At 54.4% G+C, this 18,849-nt stretch overlaps 1 protein-coding gene across 1 annotated transcript; it reads right to left on the minus strand.

Moving 5' to 3' along the window:
• Positions 1–869: 869 nt before the first annotated feature.
• Positions 870–14,937, minus strand: JPT1 (Jupiter microtubule associated homolog 1). Its single transcript, XM_056137887.1, has 5 exons — positions 14,743–14,937; positions 7,561–7,703; positions 6,930–7,027; positions 5,244–5,262; positions 870–1,136 (listed from the first exon to the last, which is right to left on the minus strand). The coding sequence occupies exons 1-5, from the start codon at positions 14,796–14,798 to the stop codon at positions 997–999; spliced, it is 456 nt and encodes a 151-aa protein (XP_055993862.1). The 5' UTR covers positions 14,799–14,937; the 3' UTR covers positions 870–996.
• Between the last annotated feature and the right edge of the window lie 3,912 nt (positions 14,938–18,849).

The raw sequence follows: 18,849 nt of genomic DNA on the forward strand, positions 1-18,849 counted from the left end.
TCTTTAGGGAAGCTGGCTGCTCCCTGGGTCTCCTGACTGGAGTGCCACACCTATCCGTGGGTGGCCAAAGTCACTTCCAGAGTAGCTAGGGAGGGAACAGACACGACTGGGCAAAAAAGACCACACAGCACACAAGGTTTCAAAATTTGTACTTGTTTACTTAAGCAACAGTCCAGGATGCTGAAGAACAACACACGAGCGGGTGGGGACTCAAGCACCAGCACCAAGCACACAGCGTCCAGCCATCTGAGAAGGGAATTGCCCCTCCCCCAGGTCTGCAGAGACCCCCACATGTGGGGGGCCCTGGCTTGCACCCCTACTTGGGATCGATCAGTTTGTGGCAACACCAAAGTCATTAAAAAAATTTTTTTCCCCCTGTGGCGGCAGCAGCTTTGCTCACCAGCCAGCCAAGGAAGGATCTGGCTTGTTTTTAAGGTTCCAAAAAAGAAGGCAGTTTCTTTGCTTTGCAGGCAGCAAGGCGAGCCGCAGGCCTCTGTGGATCCATGTGGCACAGGAAGGTACTTTTAGCCAAGGGCACACATTGAGGGCAGTGCCATGGAGAAGGGGGGGCTGAGGGCCAGCCTCGTGCTGGGGGCCACCGATTGTTGGCTTGGGGGACCCCAGTCAAGCTGATGAGAAAAACGTTTTCAGAAAACCTCAGTACAAAAAAGATCCTTGAACAGCTGGGACCAGATTATTGGTTCTTCTGAACACGGTACTGTCACTAAACGTGCCCTTCAATCTACTACTGGGTAACACTCACGCATGACCCAAAGACCGAGAAGTCGGGACAGAGAGAGAAAGAGAGAGAGAAAAACCTGTTTACCAGAGGGGGAAAAAACAAACAAAACAAAACAAAAAGACAGCAGTACATAAAGTGCTTCTTTTTTAATGAAACAAATCAGAAAGATGTTCAGGCTCAAGTTGTGTAGTTCACGAGCACGGAGAAAATGCACGCACACACATACACACACCAACAGGCGCGGGGAGGCGGGGCTAACCCAGGACCAGGCTGGACTTGCCACCAGGAGGGTTTCTCCGGGATGGCACTGGGGCTGGCGCCACGGGGCTGGGCACGGGGGCGGCGGGCACCGGCTTCTCTTCACTCTGGGCCTGCAAATCTGCATCCGTGTTTTCTAGGAAGATGGAGCACAAGATCACCAACTCCATTCAGGGGAGGTCAGAGCTTGTTCGGGGACTCCCTGGCGGGTGTGGGTAAATCAGTCACACAGTGCCGTGATTGACCTGGGCTGGCCACATGCAAGCTAAGTGCCTTACCTCACCTGCTGTACTAACTCTCTGGAACCAAGAGATTAGTTTTTTGGACTACTCCTGGCTCACCTCGGTGGGTCAGTAGCATCAGCAGTGCTTGGGGGTCATGCGGTCCCGTGTGCTCCCACCCTCCCAAGCCGGCCTGGCCACAGAGTGAAACCCACCCTCAGCAGTCAGAGCTGGGATTTTTTAGTCACACTGGGCCCTGTACTCAGGAAGTACTCCTGGCTGTGTATGGGGAACCCTAGGGGATGCTGCTGGGGACCAAACCCATCTGCGTACAAGGCAGATGTCCTACCCACTGTACTGCCCTACCCAGGAGTGATCCCCACGTGCAGAGCCAGGTGAGCCTTGCCAGGTGTCCCTCCCACCCCCCAATAAATGCAGAGCTTTCCCTCATCCCTTATGACTTTTCCTTTTTCCAGTAGCAGGTCCCTAGCAATGTTCTAGGGGCTCAGGGGCCACTCCCTGAAATACTTGGTCCAGTGATGCAACGCTGCTAGGTGTGTGTGTGTGTGTGTGTGTACAGTCCATAGGCTCAGATAAGCAAGGTGTGTGGGGCCATAGTCGGCAGTGCTCAGGGGACACAGGAGACTGAAGCCGGGTGGGCAGTGTGCCAGGCAGCCTTGGGCCCAGCTGCACGATCTCCCTGGCCCTGAGCTGTGCTTTATAAGTGCCAGAGAGGGTTCCGGTATGCAAAGTATGTGCTGCAGCCTCTGCAGGATCTCAGGCCCTTGGCGATTTTTAGAAACCCCACCAGCCAGAAATTCTCATGGGATTAACTGGGGAAAACCATACGCGGCTGGAGTAGCACTACCCAAAACTCCAAATACTGCGGGGCTGATTCACTGATTGATTTGTAATATTTTTCACCAGCACATCCTGTGACTCAGAGGATTTATTTTTGTTGATTTGGGGACCACACCTGGTGGTTCTCAGGGCTCACTCTGGCTCTGTGCTGAGGGGTCACTCCTGGCATGGCTTGGGGGGTCCTATGGGGTGTCAGGGATCAAAGCCACGCGTGTACAGAGCAAGTGCCCTATCCTCTGTCCTATCCTCCTGGCTGCTATCAAAACTCATGTTTAAGCACATTGTTTCCAAAACTAGAAAAATCTTGAATTCAGTGTCAAAGGTGTGTGCAAAGTTGAATGAATTGTGAGGGGCTAGAGAGGCAGCACAGCGGAAAGCCTCTGCTATGCAAGTGGATGGCCCGGGCTCGATCCCTGGCACCTCCGAGGGCCTCCCAGCACTGCCAGGAGTGGTCACCCCCTGAACACCTCCAGGCATGCCCCTCCACACCAAAAAGAAAAAATGTTGTACAGGCCCAGATTGAACACACATGAAAATTCAAATTTTGAAAAAGAATTCTCAAACACTCAGTCGTAAAAGTTTGCATTCCTAAAACCAGTGTAGCAAGGTTTGAATTATCTAAGGCAAAAGGGGCCTTAAATGAGAAAAAACAGAATTTTTCTTTTGTTGGTCACACCCAGCGGTGCTCTGGGCTTACTTCTGGTTCTGAGCCAGGGGTCACTCCTGGCAGTGCTTGGGGGACTATATGGCCTGAACCCAGGTCAGCAGTGTACAAGGCAAACGCTCTCCCTGCTGTACTATCTCCTCAGCTCCTCCTGTGACTCATTACTGTACTGTATTGAGTATGGAACATTCTATCGAAGCAAGTAACGCTGCATGGATTGTGTCCAATGACCTATATTACACGATTAGTGTAATCTGTACTATTCAACTATGAGGAAAAAAATCTGGCAGGCAACTCTGCAATGTGACAACTCTCCTGCTCTACAAACAAAGGGAACCCAAGGCAGCCTGGGAGTGTCTCCCATCTCTTTACCGGAAAGGGGGAAGCTGAAGCATCAATATTAGCAACAATCTGTCTGTCTTAGCTGCCCTCCAAGGACCTCAGAAATCCATCCAGCTTCCTGCAGATAGAAGCAAAAGCCACTGGCAAAGGCAAAAGCAGGAAGCCAAGCAGTAGCACAGCAGGGAATGTGTGTGCCTTGCACACAGTGATCTGGGGTCATTCCCTGGCATCCCATATGATCCCTTGGGCATCACCAGGTGTGACACAAAAAGCCATAAATAAATAAATAAATAAATAAAAGAGGCAAAACCAAAACCCAGCCCAGACAGGCAAGACTGTCCCATGGGAAGGCGCCTGGTATGCAAGCGGCAGGCCTGGGTCCATCCCGGCCACACTGCAGGTCCCCTGAGCCCTACTAGGAGCCATCAATGAGCAGAACCTGGAGTCAGCCCTGAGCACAGGCTGAGTGTGGGACAGAAACAAACACAATCCCCCGGAAACAGAACCACAGGACAGACAAACAGGGAACAGGAATCAAGTCCTGACCTGTCTTTCCCATGCACCCACCAGGGAGGTAACCGTCAGCCAGGAAGGCAGTAATGAGCACGTTTACCCCACAGTGACCACACACGCTCCACGGTGGGGACTCACGCCCCCCCCCCCCCAAACTGCCTGCAGATGATGCTGACTTTTCCCACCAGCCCATCCATGGTCATTCTGGGCCAGAGAGGTAGCCCAGTAGGAAGGCACATCCCTAGCCATGTGCAATGTCCTGAGTTGGATCCTTGGCACTCCAAGGCTACCAGACCATGCCTGGGAACACCCCACAAACAAACAAACAAACAAAACACCCAAAACAAACAAAAAAATCCTTCAACTCTTTCTTTAGGATGGCAATAAGCAAAATGAACATTAAAGAACTTGCCTCACTCTAAGGACCAAATGGTGACAAGCAAGGCTCAGGGTGGGGCTTCCTGGGAGAGCCCTTGTATGCATGAGAAAAAAACAAAAGACAAGAAACACAGGCAGGAGTGACTGTACAGAGGGCATGGCGCTGGCCTTGCAGCTGGTCCAGGTTTAATGGTTGGCCCACACACAGACTCAAAAGCTCCTGGACAGCTGTAAACCTTCAGAACCATCTGAAGAGGAGTGAGCTGGCCACACAGTGCCGGGCGACAGTGACGAGAAAACTCTCTTCCTGGACACGCTGCTACCGGCCCAGATCCTAGGCACCCCACAGGGTCCCCGAATGCCAGGAGGAAGCCCAGGCACCACTGGGTGTTGCCCCCCATAAAAACAAAGAGAAGATTCTTCTCCCGCTGTAGCCCCCAACCATGCCCCCCGGAAATCGTGTCTGAGAGACGGCGGAAGCGGGAGGTGGGGCTGGGCCATGTGCCTTTCACTGAGACCACAGAACTGACAGGGGAAGGGAAGGGCCCCGTGAACCACAGGCTTCACCCCTAGACGGAGGCCGCACCCCACCCTCTGTACCCCTCCATTACCCACGTCAGCAGTGCCTCCCGCAGGTTAGAGAAGTGCCAATAAACACTTCAAAGAGGTAATGCAGTTAAGGAAATGATTATAGCTCAGCCTGCAGGTAATTGGTGATAGCTGCTAACTGAAGTCTGCATCTGCCCCAGCGTCATAATTTACACGATCACACGGTCCAAGATCTTGCTGAGGAAGCAACTCAGGAAAATCTGGGGGCCGGGGGAGACAGGACAGCTCGAGGCACTGGTCGTGCACCCCGAGCTGAGTCGCCAGCATCGCAGATGGTCACCACGCACTGCCAGAAAGTCCCAGATCCTGGGCACCCCACAGGGTCCCTGAACCTCATTGGGCACAGAGTCAGGAGTCCCCACGACCACTGCCAGGTGTGGCTCTAATGCCCCCCCGTCACCAAAAAATCCTCAAAAACCATGAACCAACTTGAGTGTAAATCACGAGAGGCTGTTCCTGGGATGAGCAAGAGCGGCTGGTGCTGCCCTGTAGGGGTGCCCTGGGGACCCTGAGCACACGGGCACTGTCACCAGCCTGCTGGCTCATCTTCTCTTCTCCCCTACCAGGAGTCACCCGCAGCCCCACACCTTCTCCCGAGACACACTGGAATCAGGGAAGCCCACAAAGCAGCAGAAATGAGGCACTGGATACTCACCGTGAACTTCACCTTCCCCCTGGGAGAGAGAAAGAGATGGTTACTTCAGAACGGAACTCCTAAGGGGCCAAGCCAGCGCAGGGGCTGGAGAGGGGGCAGGCGTGGAGTTACCCTCTATCTGAAACCCAAACACCCAGGCTGGTGCCCTCCTACCCATCAGCTTTTCAGAGCATATTTCTTTTTCTTTGGGGAAGGAGCAGACAGAGAAACAGGGAGCTAAATCCAGGCCTCCTGCGGGCGAAGCCTGTGCTCACCCTTGGGCCCTCTCTCTGGCCCTCAGGGGATCTTCTAGGGAAAGGAAACTGAGGACTAGAGTGAATTACGGCAGGTGAAGGCGCGTGCCTTGCACATGGCCAACCTGGGTTCAACCCCTGCACCCTGTGTGGTGCCCTGAGCCCTGTCAGTCGTGACCCTAAGTGCAGAGCCAGGAGTAAGCCCTAAGCATTGCTGGGTGTGCCCCCACCCCTGAAAAGAAGAATGGGGGAGCCAAGGACATGGCTCAGTGGCAGAGTACTTGCTCCACGAGTGCAAACCCCATCTTTCATCCCCAGCACTGTGCTCGATGGGTGCACAAATGTGCACACAAAAGAAAAAAAAGTGGGGGCAGGGGACAGTGCAGAAGCACAGCGGGCAGGGCGCTGGCCTTGGCACGCAGCCATGCTGGGATTGATCCGCGGCATCCCATATGCTCCTCAACCTCCCTCTGCCCAGCAGGAGTGATTCCTGAGCAGAGCCAGGAATAAGCCCTGAGCACTGCTGGGAGTGGCCCAGAAAACAAGGAAAAAAGAGGCTGGAGCGATAGTACAGCGGGTAGGGCGTTTGCCTTGCACGTGGCCGACCCAGGTTCGATCAGCAGCATCTCATATTGTCCCTTGAGCACCGCCAGGAGTAATGCCTGAGTGCAGAGCCAGGAGTAACCCCTGAGTACCGCCGGGTGTGACCCAAAAGCAAATAAATAAATAAATAAATGGAAAAACATAAAATAGGAGCTGGCAATTGGCACCGTGATCAGGATGCACGCGTGATAAGATGCATGTGTGATAGCATGCATGCAGGTGCCTGCCAGTGGGGCCCCCAGGCTCCTGAGCATCACCTGGGAGTCCATCCCCTATGTGAGCAAGGTAGCTAGTGCACGCTCTGCGCCTGGGGCCCAGACTCATCCCCAGAAGCCAGAGTCCCCTAGTCACAGAGGCACAAATGGCTCCAAGCACCAAAGTGGGGGCCCCTAGCAAAAAAAAAAAAAAAAAAAAAAAAAAAAAGAAGAGGCTCAGAGTCATAGCACAGCAGGTAGGGCGTTTGCTGTATATGCGGCTGACCCGGGTTTGATCCCCATATGGGGATGAGCACCACCAGAAGTAATTCCTGAGTGCAGAGCCAGGAGTAACCCCTGAGCACCACCAGCTGTGGCCCAAAAGACAAATAAATAAATAAATAAAAACCCTCCAGGAGAGATGCAGGAAGTGAGTGAGACCTGGAGCCTGGCACTGCCCTTATCTGATCGATTCTATTGACTGACCCTTACCTGTAAGCCTCCCAGTGTGCCCCCAGGCCGATGCCCCATGGAACCCTGGGCAGTCCTATCGCACTTGGGACCGCACTTGGGACCATGGGGTGGGGAGTGGGGGGGAGGGGGGTTCGAAGCTAAACCATGGACCCGAGCCTGTTGCTCCCCACGTGGGTGCTGACCTTCAGCTCCATGAAGTCTCCAGCGCTGGCTTCAGTTGCGCTGCGGGTCTGGGGTCCTGATGACTCCGCCTCTTCCCTGCCGCTGTTTGACTTGGCACCTGAAGCCAAACAGAGTGTGAGGACTGAGACAGAGACCCATGGAGGGCAGGGCGTAGCTGAGCGAGTCAGGCACTTGCGCTGCACATAACAGGCTCAGGGGTAACCCCAGCACCCCACACGGTCCCCCTGAACACAGAGCCAGGAATGAGCCCTGAGCATCACTGGGTGTGGCCCCAAACCCAACAACAGTTATAATAACAAAACCTCACCCTTAGTGGCTGACCCCTTAGGTGAGTGTCCTGGTGGGAACAAGGGGAGAAAAGGAGGTACGAGGGGCGGGACTCCCACTCCCACAGGGCATCACCATGACCCTCCGCACCCCTGGAACAGGACCCAGGTCTCACTCGCTTGCGCCACATCCCTGGCCTCCTGCCACTTGTTGTTTGTTCCCGAGCCCCACCCAGCCGCGGGCTTACTCGGGGAGCACTCAGGCGTCCCCAGGGGCCCAGCGCCCTCCCCGCTCCGATCGCCAAGAGGAGCTTTGGCTCATCCGCGCCCCACTGTCGCCCCCAAGCCCCGCACCACACGGTACCCGCGGACTTGGCCCAGGAAGGGGGGTTCTCCTCAGGGGTCCCGAAGATGCTGGAGGCCATCTTGTTCCTCCTCGCCGGCTGTTCTGTGGGTTCATCGAAGCCGAGAGAAAAATTGGAGCCGCCACCCGGAGGCCGCAAGACCCTAAAAATGGCAAAACATCCGTTTTAGATGGTCCCAAGATGGTCTGAGATGCTACCCCATCCCTCCCCTATGCGCATGCAAAAAGCAGGGAGGAGCTTGGGTGTGGAGAGAACAGGAGCAAACAAACAAACAGCTCCTAAGCCACAATGAGCTCAGGCGGCATCCCAAATGCACACACTCGGCCAAGTTCCCGGGAAGTCCTGAAGGGCAGAGACCTGAAATGGGACCGGACCCCGACACGTGTGTAGTGGTTCCACCTGTCTCACCACCCCCCTCCTCCCCACCAGGTCTGGCCTCCGAACTAGACCCCTGGGGGAAGTTGCTGCTGAGCCTCTCTGGTGACAAGGCACAGGACAAAGTCAGAGAGAGGTGGGCCGTGTGGTCTCTGGGCCCCCAGCGGTGCTTTGCTCAGCCAGGCCACCTCCCAGGACAAAGTCAAGCCCACTCAGCCTGTCACCACTCATGGCATGGGACACACGGCGGGCTTTTACGGAAAGGTTTTCCAAGGATGAATTCCGTCCCTTCAGTTGTGACAGGACGGGGCTTCCTTAAACCAGCTGGAGACGGAAGGGTCTCAGGTGTCAATCCGCCTTTCCCAAGCCTGCCCTCTGCTCGCTCAGCTCCTCTGAAAGGCGAGGCCCAAGTGAAACAAATCGTCTCCAGGCCCCCCTCGTTTGTTGTTGGGCCTCCCCGAACTGTGCTCCGGGGTCATTCCTGATGGGGCTTGGGGACCATCCACAGTGTGGGAGTCAAATAGGGGTCTGCCACGTGCAAGGCAAGTGCCTACCTGCTATACTACTGCTCTAGTATGTATCAGCCCCAGGAGCTGTTGAATGTGTTGTGCACAGAGGCCCTGGTTCCACCAGGCACTGCAGCTCCTGCACTCAGGAATCACTTCTGGTGGGGCTCGGGGGACCGTATGGGGTGCCGGGGATAGAACACAGTCATCTGCATGCCAGGCAAATGCCCTCCCCGCTGTACTGTAGCACTCTGGCCCTTGTAGGTCTCTTCTCACAGTACTTTAGTCTGGGAATATGTTCGGTCTGAGAGATGCATGAGGAGTGCCTAAGCAGTCTGCAAGGGATGCGCCCTAATGCTGAACTAACTCTTGAAGTAGCAGGAGAAAGTATGAAGTTGTGAGATGGTATGTATGTACATGTATAGTTGGTTTTGTTCTGCTGTTTTGGGGCCATATACCTGGTGATGCTCCGGGGTTACTCCTGTCTCTGCACTCAAGAATTACTCTTGGCAGTGCTCAGGGTCCCATATGAATGGCGGGGAGTGAACCTGGGTCGGCCAGGAGCCAGCCAAGTGCGCCCCCGCTGCTCTATCGCTCTGCCTCTCCCTACTCCGCCCTGCCTTGCCCAGGTTGTATTTCTGAAAAAAAGAACTTAGGGGTGAGGGGAAGTTTGGTCTACCTAGGATCGACCCTTGAGCCAGCCCTGAGCACAGCTGAGTGTGTACCCACCCTCATAAACCACCCCCCCAAATGAGCAGGAGCCCAAGAGCACCAGGATGCAACCTCCATCCCTCAGGAAAGTCTGTGGGGAGCACCACAGCCCCTGGGGTGAACACCAGTCCTGAGATCGGCCCCATCCACCAGTGAAAGGGGGAAGTTCAACCTCAATTGTTTCCTTGTTGGAGAGCTATAAAGCAGCCCATAAGCACAAATATGCAGGTTCCTATAAAGTTACCCTAGGCGGTGGAGAACAGCACAGTGGGGAGGGCATTTGCCTTGCATATGGTTGACCCAGGTTTGATCCCTGGCATCCCACAGGGTCCCTGTCATCATATCCTCCCCTCCCTCCCCCCTTGCCCACCAGCTAGGAGTGATTTCTGAGTGCAGAGCCAGGAGAAAACCCTGAGCACCAGCAGGGTGGTCCTGAAAAACAAAAAATAAAACAAATTGGAAGTAAGCTGGTAACCAGTAAGGTGTGGGTGGTAAGAAGGCCGGTTATCAAATGTACATCCACAACAGAAAACTGGGAGAATGCAACGTACTTCAAAAATTTTGTTTTGTTTGCCTGTTTTTGCTTTTTGGGTCACACCCAGCGATGCACAGGGGTTACTCCTGGCTCTGCACTCAGGAATTATCCCTGGCAGTGCTGGGGGACCATATGGGATGCTGGGAATCGAACCCAGGTTGGCCACGTGCAAGGCAAACATCCTCCCCGCTGTGCCATCGCTCCAGCCCCTTGTTTTTGTTTTGGAGGGTTACTCAGGGCTTACTCCTGGCAAGGCTCTGGGTATGCTGCGGATCAAACCTGGCTGTGTTCAAGGCAACTCCGTACCCGCTGCCCTCTCTCCAGCCCTTCAAGTGCGAATTCTTGCTGTTTTTCCAACTTGGTTCCGCACAGCTCAGTGCTCAGAATGGGACTGGCAGGGTTCAAGGCAGGCACCTTATCTAGGTGCTGGATCGCCAGGGTTGAGCTTTTATTGAGTCAACCTTGTTCCTCCCTCACATAGCTGGGCAGGGCGGGGTCTGCCCCTCAGGTAGTAGTTTGCTAGACTCTGCCTGCTCCTTCTGGTTCAACAGCTCTTTAATTCTGAGGTGGGGGGAGGTAGGTTCCACACCCTCCGGGCCCACCTCAGGGCTGGTGTGGAGTACTGCTTTTGTCTTGGACTCCTGGACACAGACAACCCCATTCCATTTGGGCGTTCCATATGGTACCCCAGCACCAACAGGGTGAATTCCTGAGTGTAGGGCCAAGAAAAACCCATAGCAGCTCTGTGTGGCCCTCAATCCCAAACCAAACCCAACCAAAAGCTCTGGGGCCAGCCACGTGCAAGGTCTTTTTTTTTTTTGGGGGGGGGGGGGTCACACCCAGCGATGCTCAGGGTTACTTTTGGCTCTGCACTCAAGAATCACTCCTGGCGGTGCTGGGGACCATATGGGATGCGGGGGATCAAACCCGGGTCTGCCACTTGCAAGGCAAACACCCTCCCTGCTGTAGTATTGCTCCAGCCCCCCATACGATTTTTATAGCCCAACAAGTCTAATATTTTTTTTTCTTTTTGGGTCACACTCGGCGATGCACAGAAGTTACTCCTGGCTCTGCACTCAGGAATTACCCCTGGCGGTGCTCAGGGACCATATGGGATGCTTGGAATTAAACCCAGGTGAGCCACATGCAAGGCAAACGCTCTACCCGCTGTGCTATCACTCCAGCCCCAAGTCTATATTTTTACTTTTGGGTCACACCCCGCGATGCACAGGGGTTACCCCTGGCTCTTCACTCAGGAATTACTCCTGGCAGTGCTTGGGGGACCATATGGGATGCTGGGAATCAAGTCCAGCTCAACTGTGTGCAAGGCAAACGCCCTATCTGCTATGCTATCGCTCCAGCCCCCTCAAGTCTAATTTTTTAAAAGAGTAAATCCAGACACTGAAAAAACAAGTGATCCAAACGTCAACAACCAAACCCCGCTGGTCAACTAGACCAACGCATTACAAACTTTCAGTGTTTTACAGCTTCGACTATGTTTTCAGTTTTTAGAAGGCAAACTTTAAAGAAAAAAAAAAATAAGAGCAAAGCCAGAAACATATGTTCTGACCAACTTTAGGTGAAGTGACAGAGACGGGACTGGAGAGCAAACCCATCCCGGCCGGTGGTGCACGTGCCCTTCTCATTAAGCTTCATTTCATGAGAGATTTAGACCATTTTATTCTTCTCATAGTGCCACCTACAGACTCCCTGAACCTCGGAGCAGGATCTGTCAACAGTAAAGAGAAATTCCATTCTTTCTGCTGTGGGGCAGGGTGAAGACCCACCGCTGTTTTACTGGGGGGTGTGGGGCCGTGTCGGGCTGCTGGGCACTGAATCGGGCCTCCTGCGCAGAGCAAGCACTCCCGCCCGGCCCTGAGTGCAGCACCCTGCCTCCCCTCACCATTTTGATATTTAAAAAACTAATAATCATCCACTGTTGGGAATTTGACACAAGTGTGTGTGTGTGTGTGGGGGGGGGGATACAGAAGGGACCACTAAGACAAAAAAAGCTGGAAATGACCACTCTTGAGCAAGAACTGAAAGAGGGGAACCTTTCAGTATTGCAGTCCTGCCAAAAAGGGGGGAGGGGGAGGGCAGAAAGGGAGGCGAGGGGAGGGAAGAGGGAGAGTGGAGATGGAGGGGGAGAGGGAGAGGGACAGACAGACAGAGACAGAGAAGGAATGTGCCTGTTGTAGAGGTCTGGGTGGGGTCAGGAGGGACTCTGGGGACATTGGTGGTGGAAATGCATACTGGTGAAGAGCGGGTCTTGGAACACTGTATGAATGAATCCCAATATGAACAACTTTGTAACTGTGTATCTCACAAAAACTGTGATTCAATTAAAAAAATTAAAAAATATTATGCTTTGGGCTGGAGGCTAGCACAGCTGGAGGGTGTTTGCCTTGACAGAGGCCAACCTGGGTTCAATTCCTGGCATCCCACGTGGTCCCTTGAGCACCACCAGGCGTAATTTCTAACTGCAGAGCCAGGAGTAAGCCCTGAGCATTACTGAGTATGGCCCCCAAACAATAAAAAATTTGGTTGGAAGCTATACAGTACAGCAGGTAAGGGGCTCCTCTCGCACAGTCCACGGTTAACAAGGTTCCATCCCTGGCACCCCATATGATCCCCTGAGCCACCAAGAGTGATCCTTGAACACTACCTGGTGTGTCTCAGAAACAAAGAGTAAAGAAAAGAAAAACCCTTAAACCCTCCGGTTCTGGATATTAAATATCCATATCCACTTAGATTAAATGCAGTCTGAAATAAGATAAATGTGTTCAAGAGGACATTTTATAGAGCTGATAATTGCAGGTTTGGTGAAACGAGTTAAATCATAATTAAAGGTGCACTATAAATTATTAATGGGCTTTCTCTCATGTTCAAGTTGGAAAGAGATGTTTTAAAAACCATTACGAATGGTACCCCACATCAACAGACACCCTGATAAATGATGGGCTTCACTATCTGCCCCTTTGGCTCCGGGAGGACAGAACGACTTTTCCTACCAATCATAATTAAAATCCTCACAGTCTAGCTAGATGAAAAGTCTCCAGAGCCTAACTGGCCAGGAGGGAGATTTTGTTGTTAAAAAAAATAATAATAATTAAAAAATAAAATGAATAAAGACGCTTGCACCCAAACACCAGCTTGAACTAGCTTCAACTTCTGAAGGTCTGAGTTCTCCAAGCGTGGCAGGTGAGATCTAGTGGGATGACGTCACTGCTGTGGAGACATCCCCAAACAAAGGATCTGGATCCAAAGCCAGAAAGCGGTTTGATTTCTTCTGACGCCCCCATCCATTCTTCCTCATCTAGCCACATGGTAACTAAACCAGGGTTCTCTATTTGAGATTTCACCAAAATGTGTCTATTGGCAGAGCACAGCAATTTCTCAAAAGACTTTTCCTGGCTCCGTTTAAAGCCCAGAGCGGGCCTGGGATCTCTGCCCATCGTGGACGCCCCTGGACATGTGCTTAAGGCCAGGAGCATTAGGAGAATCAGGTGAGATTAGAGAAGGAATGGTAGGAAGTTCTAAAACATCAAATAAAAAAAGACGATGCCAGAGAAACAGCCTGGCAAAAAGTCAAACAACGATTTTGATGATTTCAAAGAAGCAACCGTTTGGAATGAACATGAGCAATACAGTTGCTGGTCAAATTCTTCACTAAGTGCTCACAGCTCTCGCTGGGAAGCATAAAACCTCCTAAATTTTATTCATCAGCATTTCAACCACTGTCGTGGGGCAAAAAGTTGACCTCAGAGCTCAAAATTCAAACACCAAGGTTCAATCTGTTGCAGTGTGTGTGTGTGTGTTTGTGTGTGTGTGTGTGTGCCCGCGCGCGCCTGTGCCTGCCAGGATGACAAGAGAGGCTGGAGGGAGTGTCCAGCACCCCGCCCCTGGACTCCGGCTCCTCATGCGGCCAGCAGCCCCTCTGCTGCTTCAGACCGCAGCAGACCTTCCGGGGCGACAGGAAGACAATGAGTGACACCAAGTCCCCGCCCGGCTCCCCAGCCTGGGGAGGCCTGCTTTGTGTCCCCAACTTCCCCCGCCTGCCACACCGCTATTTCTGCGCCTGCCTGCCTAGCCCCACAAAATGGCTCCCTTTGTGCCACTGGTCCAGGACCCCCACGCTGGCCCCCGGACCGCCAGGGCTGAGCACGAGGCGGCGGAGATGCCAGGCGCAGTGGGCGCCGGGCTCCCTCGGGCGGCTCCCCGCCCGCGCCCCACTCACTTCCCACGGGGGGCTCGTCGGCCGAGACAATGTGGGCCCCCTCCCACGGCCGCCGGCCCCGCGCCAAGTTGGAGGGGCGCGTGGCACGGGGACCCCCGCGGCGCCCGGGGACCCAGAGCCCCTGCGCCGGCCCGCGGCGGCCTGCAGACAATGGACGAGCCGGCCCCGCCCAGACCCGCGCCCCGGACGGACGTCCAGGGGACGGCGCGGACGGCCACGCGCAGGGACCGCGGCCGTGGGCGCCGAGACCCGCTCGGGCCGGGCGCGGAGGCAGCGCCGGGGGCTTTCCTTTGTTAGCGGCGGGCAGGCACTTTCGGGGCGGGCGGGACGCGGGTGGGCGCGGGGGACACGCGAGGCGCGGCCCCGCCCCGGCCACCTGCCGGGCGAGCCGCGTGGGGGGGCGGCCGCGGGCGACCCCCGCGCCTCCGCCCGCGGGGTCCGAGCGGGCGGCGGGGGCCCCGGGCCGGGACAGTGAGGCCCGACCCGAGAGTTCCCCTCACCCCCTCCCCCCCCCCCCCCCCCCGGCAGCCCCGCGCCCCGGACCACCGCCCCGTCCCGCCCCCGCCCCCGGGCGAGCGGCGCCGACCCTCCCCGGCCCCGCACGGCCCGGGGCGCTGAATGGGAGGGTCTGCGGGGATCGGGCGGGGCCCGCGCGCACAAAGGCGGTCCCGCAGACCCGGCCTGCCGCCCCCGACGGCGCGAGCGCCGCGCCCCGAGCGTGCTGCCCAACGAACGGCCCCCAGCGGCCGGGCCCGCCGGGCAGCGGCTGTCGCGACCCCGAGCGGCGCGTGGCGCGGGCGCGGCCCGGCCGCCTCACCGGGAGCTGTTCCTGCTGTTGGGGTCCACGCCCTTAAATGTAGTAGTGGTCGTCATGGCGCCGGGGAGCGAGGTAGGCTGACGGGGGAGACGAGCGCGCAGAGGGTCGGTCCGAGGGGCGCGGAGCAGCTGGCGAGCCGCAGCCAGCGACCGCTGCAGGAGCCCGTGCCACTGCCGGCGCGGGTGGCCGCCGTCTTTTATAGTGCCCTCGAGCCCCGCCCCTACCGCGTCAGCATTGGCCAGTTTAAACGGCTCTCCTCGTTCCTATTGGTCGGCTGGGATGTCAAGCAGAGGCCGGGGTCGGCACCGGCGGCGAGGACAGTGTCGGTCTCGGCCCGCCCCTTTCCTGGCCCTGGAGGACCTACTAGGTAAGTTCCCCTTCCCCCCGAGCCCAGATCTCGAAAATGATTGGGCAAAGGACACAGCTGCCCTGACTAGTGCTCGCTGTCACTTCTCCGAAGTTTCCTGACAATGGGAAAAGCTGGAGTGCACCAATTCAGGGCGCAGTCGCAGTCGCTGTTACCTATCATGACACGTTGACACTTAGCAATTTTATTTCCACTCCCGGAGGGTCTCCCGCATCGAACCCATGGACCGTGCACATGCATGGCCCATGCTACCTAACCACGGGGGGCGCCGTTTGGAAACCGGACAGAGTCAAAGCAAAACCAAGGAGCCGGCCAAGATGATCCCTTAAAGGGCTGGGGATTCTTGACGCGTTAATGTTCTTATTCGACTGTAATGGGTGGTGCATGCACAAGCTCAAAATGACAGTCCTTAGGGTTTGAGGGCTTGTTCTAAGGTTAGTTAATTCCCTGTGGGGAACGGCCGCATCCCTCACTACCAGACTATGTGAGCAGCTGTTTATAACCCCTAAGTCACCCTCTTACACCTGTCTGGGTAAATCTATCTCTGCAACAAATGTAGACACAATTGCCAGCTCAGGAATGGCCATTTAGAAGATCATAATAGCAAAGTCTGGCGTGAACAAGAGTAGAAAGTCTTCTCAAGTCACACACTTCTCCAAGGCAAGCTTCTTTTTCAGAATTTCCATAAACACAACTACATTTCTCCTTAAAGGGCTTCCTCCTTGCAGCAGTCTGAAGCTGGGATTGGTTTTTGATCCTCTGCGCTTTCATGAAAACGCAGAGGAAAGTTCTCTTCCTGAGGGTTTTTTTTTTCTTTTTGGGTCACACCCAACGATGCTCAGGGGTTTCTCCTGGCTCTGAACTCGGAAATTACTCTTGATGGTGCTAGGGATAAAATTAAGGCAAACACCTTCCCCACTGGACTATCTTCTCTTTCTCCTTACCACAAAAAAAAAAAGGCATGAAGTTTTTTGGTTTTCTTTGGAGGGTAAGGGGTGGAGAGGAGAGGGGCCACACCCAGCTGTGCTCTGGGCTTACTTCTGGCTGTGCACGCAAGAATCCTTCCAGGCAGGGCTGGGAACCAGAATCAGCGGTGCCCAGATCAGACCTGGGTCCATGGGGACAAAGCTAGTGTCTGAACTGCTAGACCCTGCTAGGATCTCAGATCTTTTCTTTTGTTCTTAATGGCTAAGCCTAGATTTCCAAAACCTCAGACAAAAAAATTCCTTTGGGAGCTGGAGTACAGCGAGTAAGGTGTTTACCTTGCATGCGGTTCACCTGGGCTCAATCCCTGGCTCCCCATATGGTCCCTCAAACCCTCCAGGAGTGATCCCTGAGTGCAGAGCCAGGAGTAAACCCGGAGCAACACAGGGTGTGGCCCCAAAACACCCCCCAAAAAAGTGCCAGAGATATAGTACATCAGGTAAGGCATGTGCTTTGCATGCCGCTGATCCAGATTCAATCCCCAGCACTCCGTGTAGTCTAGAGCCCACTGAATTAGCACTGCTGGGTGTGGTTAAAAAAAAAAACACTACAAAAAAAAAAAACACAACAAAATTCCTTTGGGCTAATCTAATCAGTAAGCACACATGACCTCCTCAGGAATCACATATCAGCCAGGAAATGCTGGCATAGGGTGACCATGTGAGGCTCTAAGGGGAGAAATGCGGCTTTCGAGTTTTCTGAGTGACCGTAATGGTACAAATCCAGGGCCAGGGCTGTATAGACACGCCAGCAGCTCAGGTTCAATGCCCCATACCAATAAGGTTCCCTAGCAGCTGCTAGGAAACAGCCCCCCACACCAAAGTGACTCAAAAGCCCAACAAGGGGATCTAGAGAGATAAACAGAGGGCCTTTGGTCATGTCTCCAATGCAGCCACCCCGTTAAGTCCCACATAGGCCCTTGAGTCCCACCCTCACGAGGCCTCACATTGACCTTCAATCCTGGTAGTCCAGACACTCATACCTCCCTGCCCCGAGCATTGTTTGAGAGCACCCCACCCTGCTGCTAATCTAGACTCCAGATTCAAATTCAGTCATGGATGTTAAGTGTGTGGTGTTTTGGTGTGACATTGAAGTCACCCAAGTTTTAGTCATGTGAATTGTTTTGAGGGCCACACTCAGTGATGCTCGGGATTACTCCTGCCTCTGCACTCAGGAGTTATTCCCAGCAGTGCATGGGGGGTCACATGGGAAGTGGGGATTGAACTCAGGTAAGCTGCTTGTAAGGCAAATACCCTACATGCTGTACTATCACTTTAGGCCCAGTAATTACATACTTTTACAGAAGCCAGAGTGATAGTACAGTGGGTAGGGAGCTTGCCTTGCATGTGGCCGACCCCATTTCAGTCCCCAGCATCCTATATGGTCCCCTGATCCCACTCCAAGTAACCGAGTGCAGAGCCAGGAGCCTTAGCTCCTGGCACCACTGGGTATCACTGTATCACTGTCATCCCACTCATCATGGAATTACTCGTGTGGGCGCAAGTAACATCTCTATTCCTTCGAGTCCCAAGATTTTAGCAGCCTCTTCTTACTCGTCTTTTCCCTATGATTGGAAGCTCTTTCAGGGTCAGGGGAATGAGACTTATTGTCGTTACTGTATTTGGCATATCGAATACGCCACAGGGAGCTTGCAAGGCTCTGTCCATGCGGGCAGGATACTCTTGGTAGCTTGCTGGGATCTCCATGAGGCATAAATGGGTAGGAAATGTCTTATGTGACTGGAAAGTGGCCTGGAGCATGGCGGTGGTTGGACAGTGGAGGTTGGCTGCCAGGGCTGGGTCCCTTGGGGTGGGGAGGGACAGTCTGGTAGTATGATTCTGGGAGCCTCCTTTTATACTCCCATCTGGGAGGAGCATCAATGAGTTCTGGAGGGTGGCTGATGAGATTATCTGGTGCCCGCAGGGTGTGGCTTCTTATGGGTATGATCCCTGAGTTGCCAGAGACTGGGGGAAGCAGGCAGAGGATCTCTGTTCTGTCCTGTTGAGTCCAGAGTTCAAGGTCACAAAGTTACGCATTATCTGGGTTCTGTGAGACTTTATTCTTGCATGATGCTCGGCTTGAGCATCTGGAAAGCAGCCTGGAGTGTGGCGGTGGTTGGGCAGCTGCCAGGGCTGGATCCTTTGGGGTGGGGAGGACTCTCACCCACCCCACAGCCTGGCCACTGGGTGTGGCCCCAAATTTAAAACCACCCACAAAGGCTCTGAAATCCTATTTTGTATGTTAAGAGGTCTGCCTGTCTTACTTTCCCCAAGCCTGCGGCCTAGCAGTGTTGGAGAGTTGAGTGGACCGAGGGCTTGGCTACATGCTGCCCCAAAGGCAGCACTGGTCAGCTTTCTCCCGCTGCTTGAGCTGTGAGGCCAAGAACAAAATAACGATAAGAATGTTGTATCTGGTAAACAAACTAGAGGGGTCGGCAGGCCTGAACATCAGAATACCCTATCAGTTTTTAAGTAGGAAAGAATGCCAGGCCCTGTCTGGAATGTTCTGGACTGGAATTTTTGGAGGTATGATCCAGTCATGAATAGCTTTAAAAGTTAGACGGGTGTGTCTGTTAGGGCGCTTGCCTTGCACACAGCTGATCTGGGTCTAATCCCCGACTCCCATATGGTCCTCTTGTGCCCCAGGAGTGATCTGGATCATGCTTTGCACTCCAGTACATGCCCCCCACCAATTACAAGGCGCACCTCTGGAGGCTCCCAAATCCCCACCACCTCCAGGTCCGAGCTGCAGCACAT

Source organism: Sorex fumeus, unplaced genomic scaffold (genome assembly GCF_029834395.1).
Source record: "Sorex fumeus unplaced genomic scaffold, SorFum_2.1 ptg000128l, whole genome shotgun sequence".
In the NCBI taxonomy this organism is placed as follows: Eukaryota; Metazoa; Chordata; class Mammalia; order Eulipotyphla; family Soricidae; genus Sorex; species Sorex fumeus.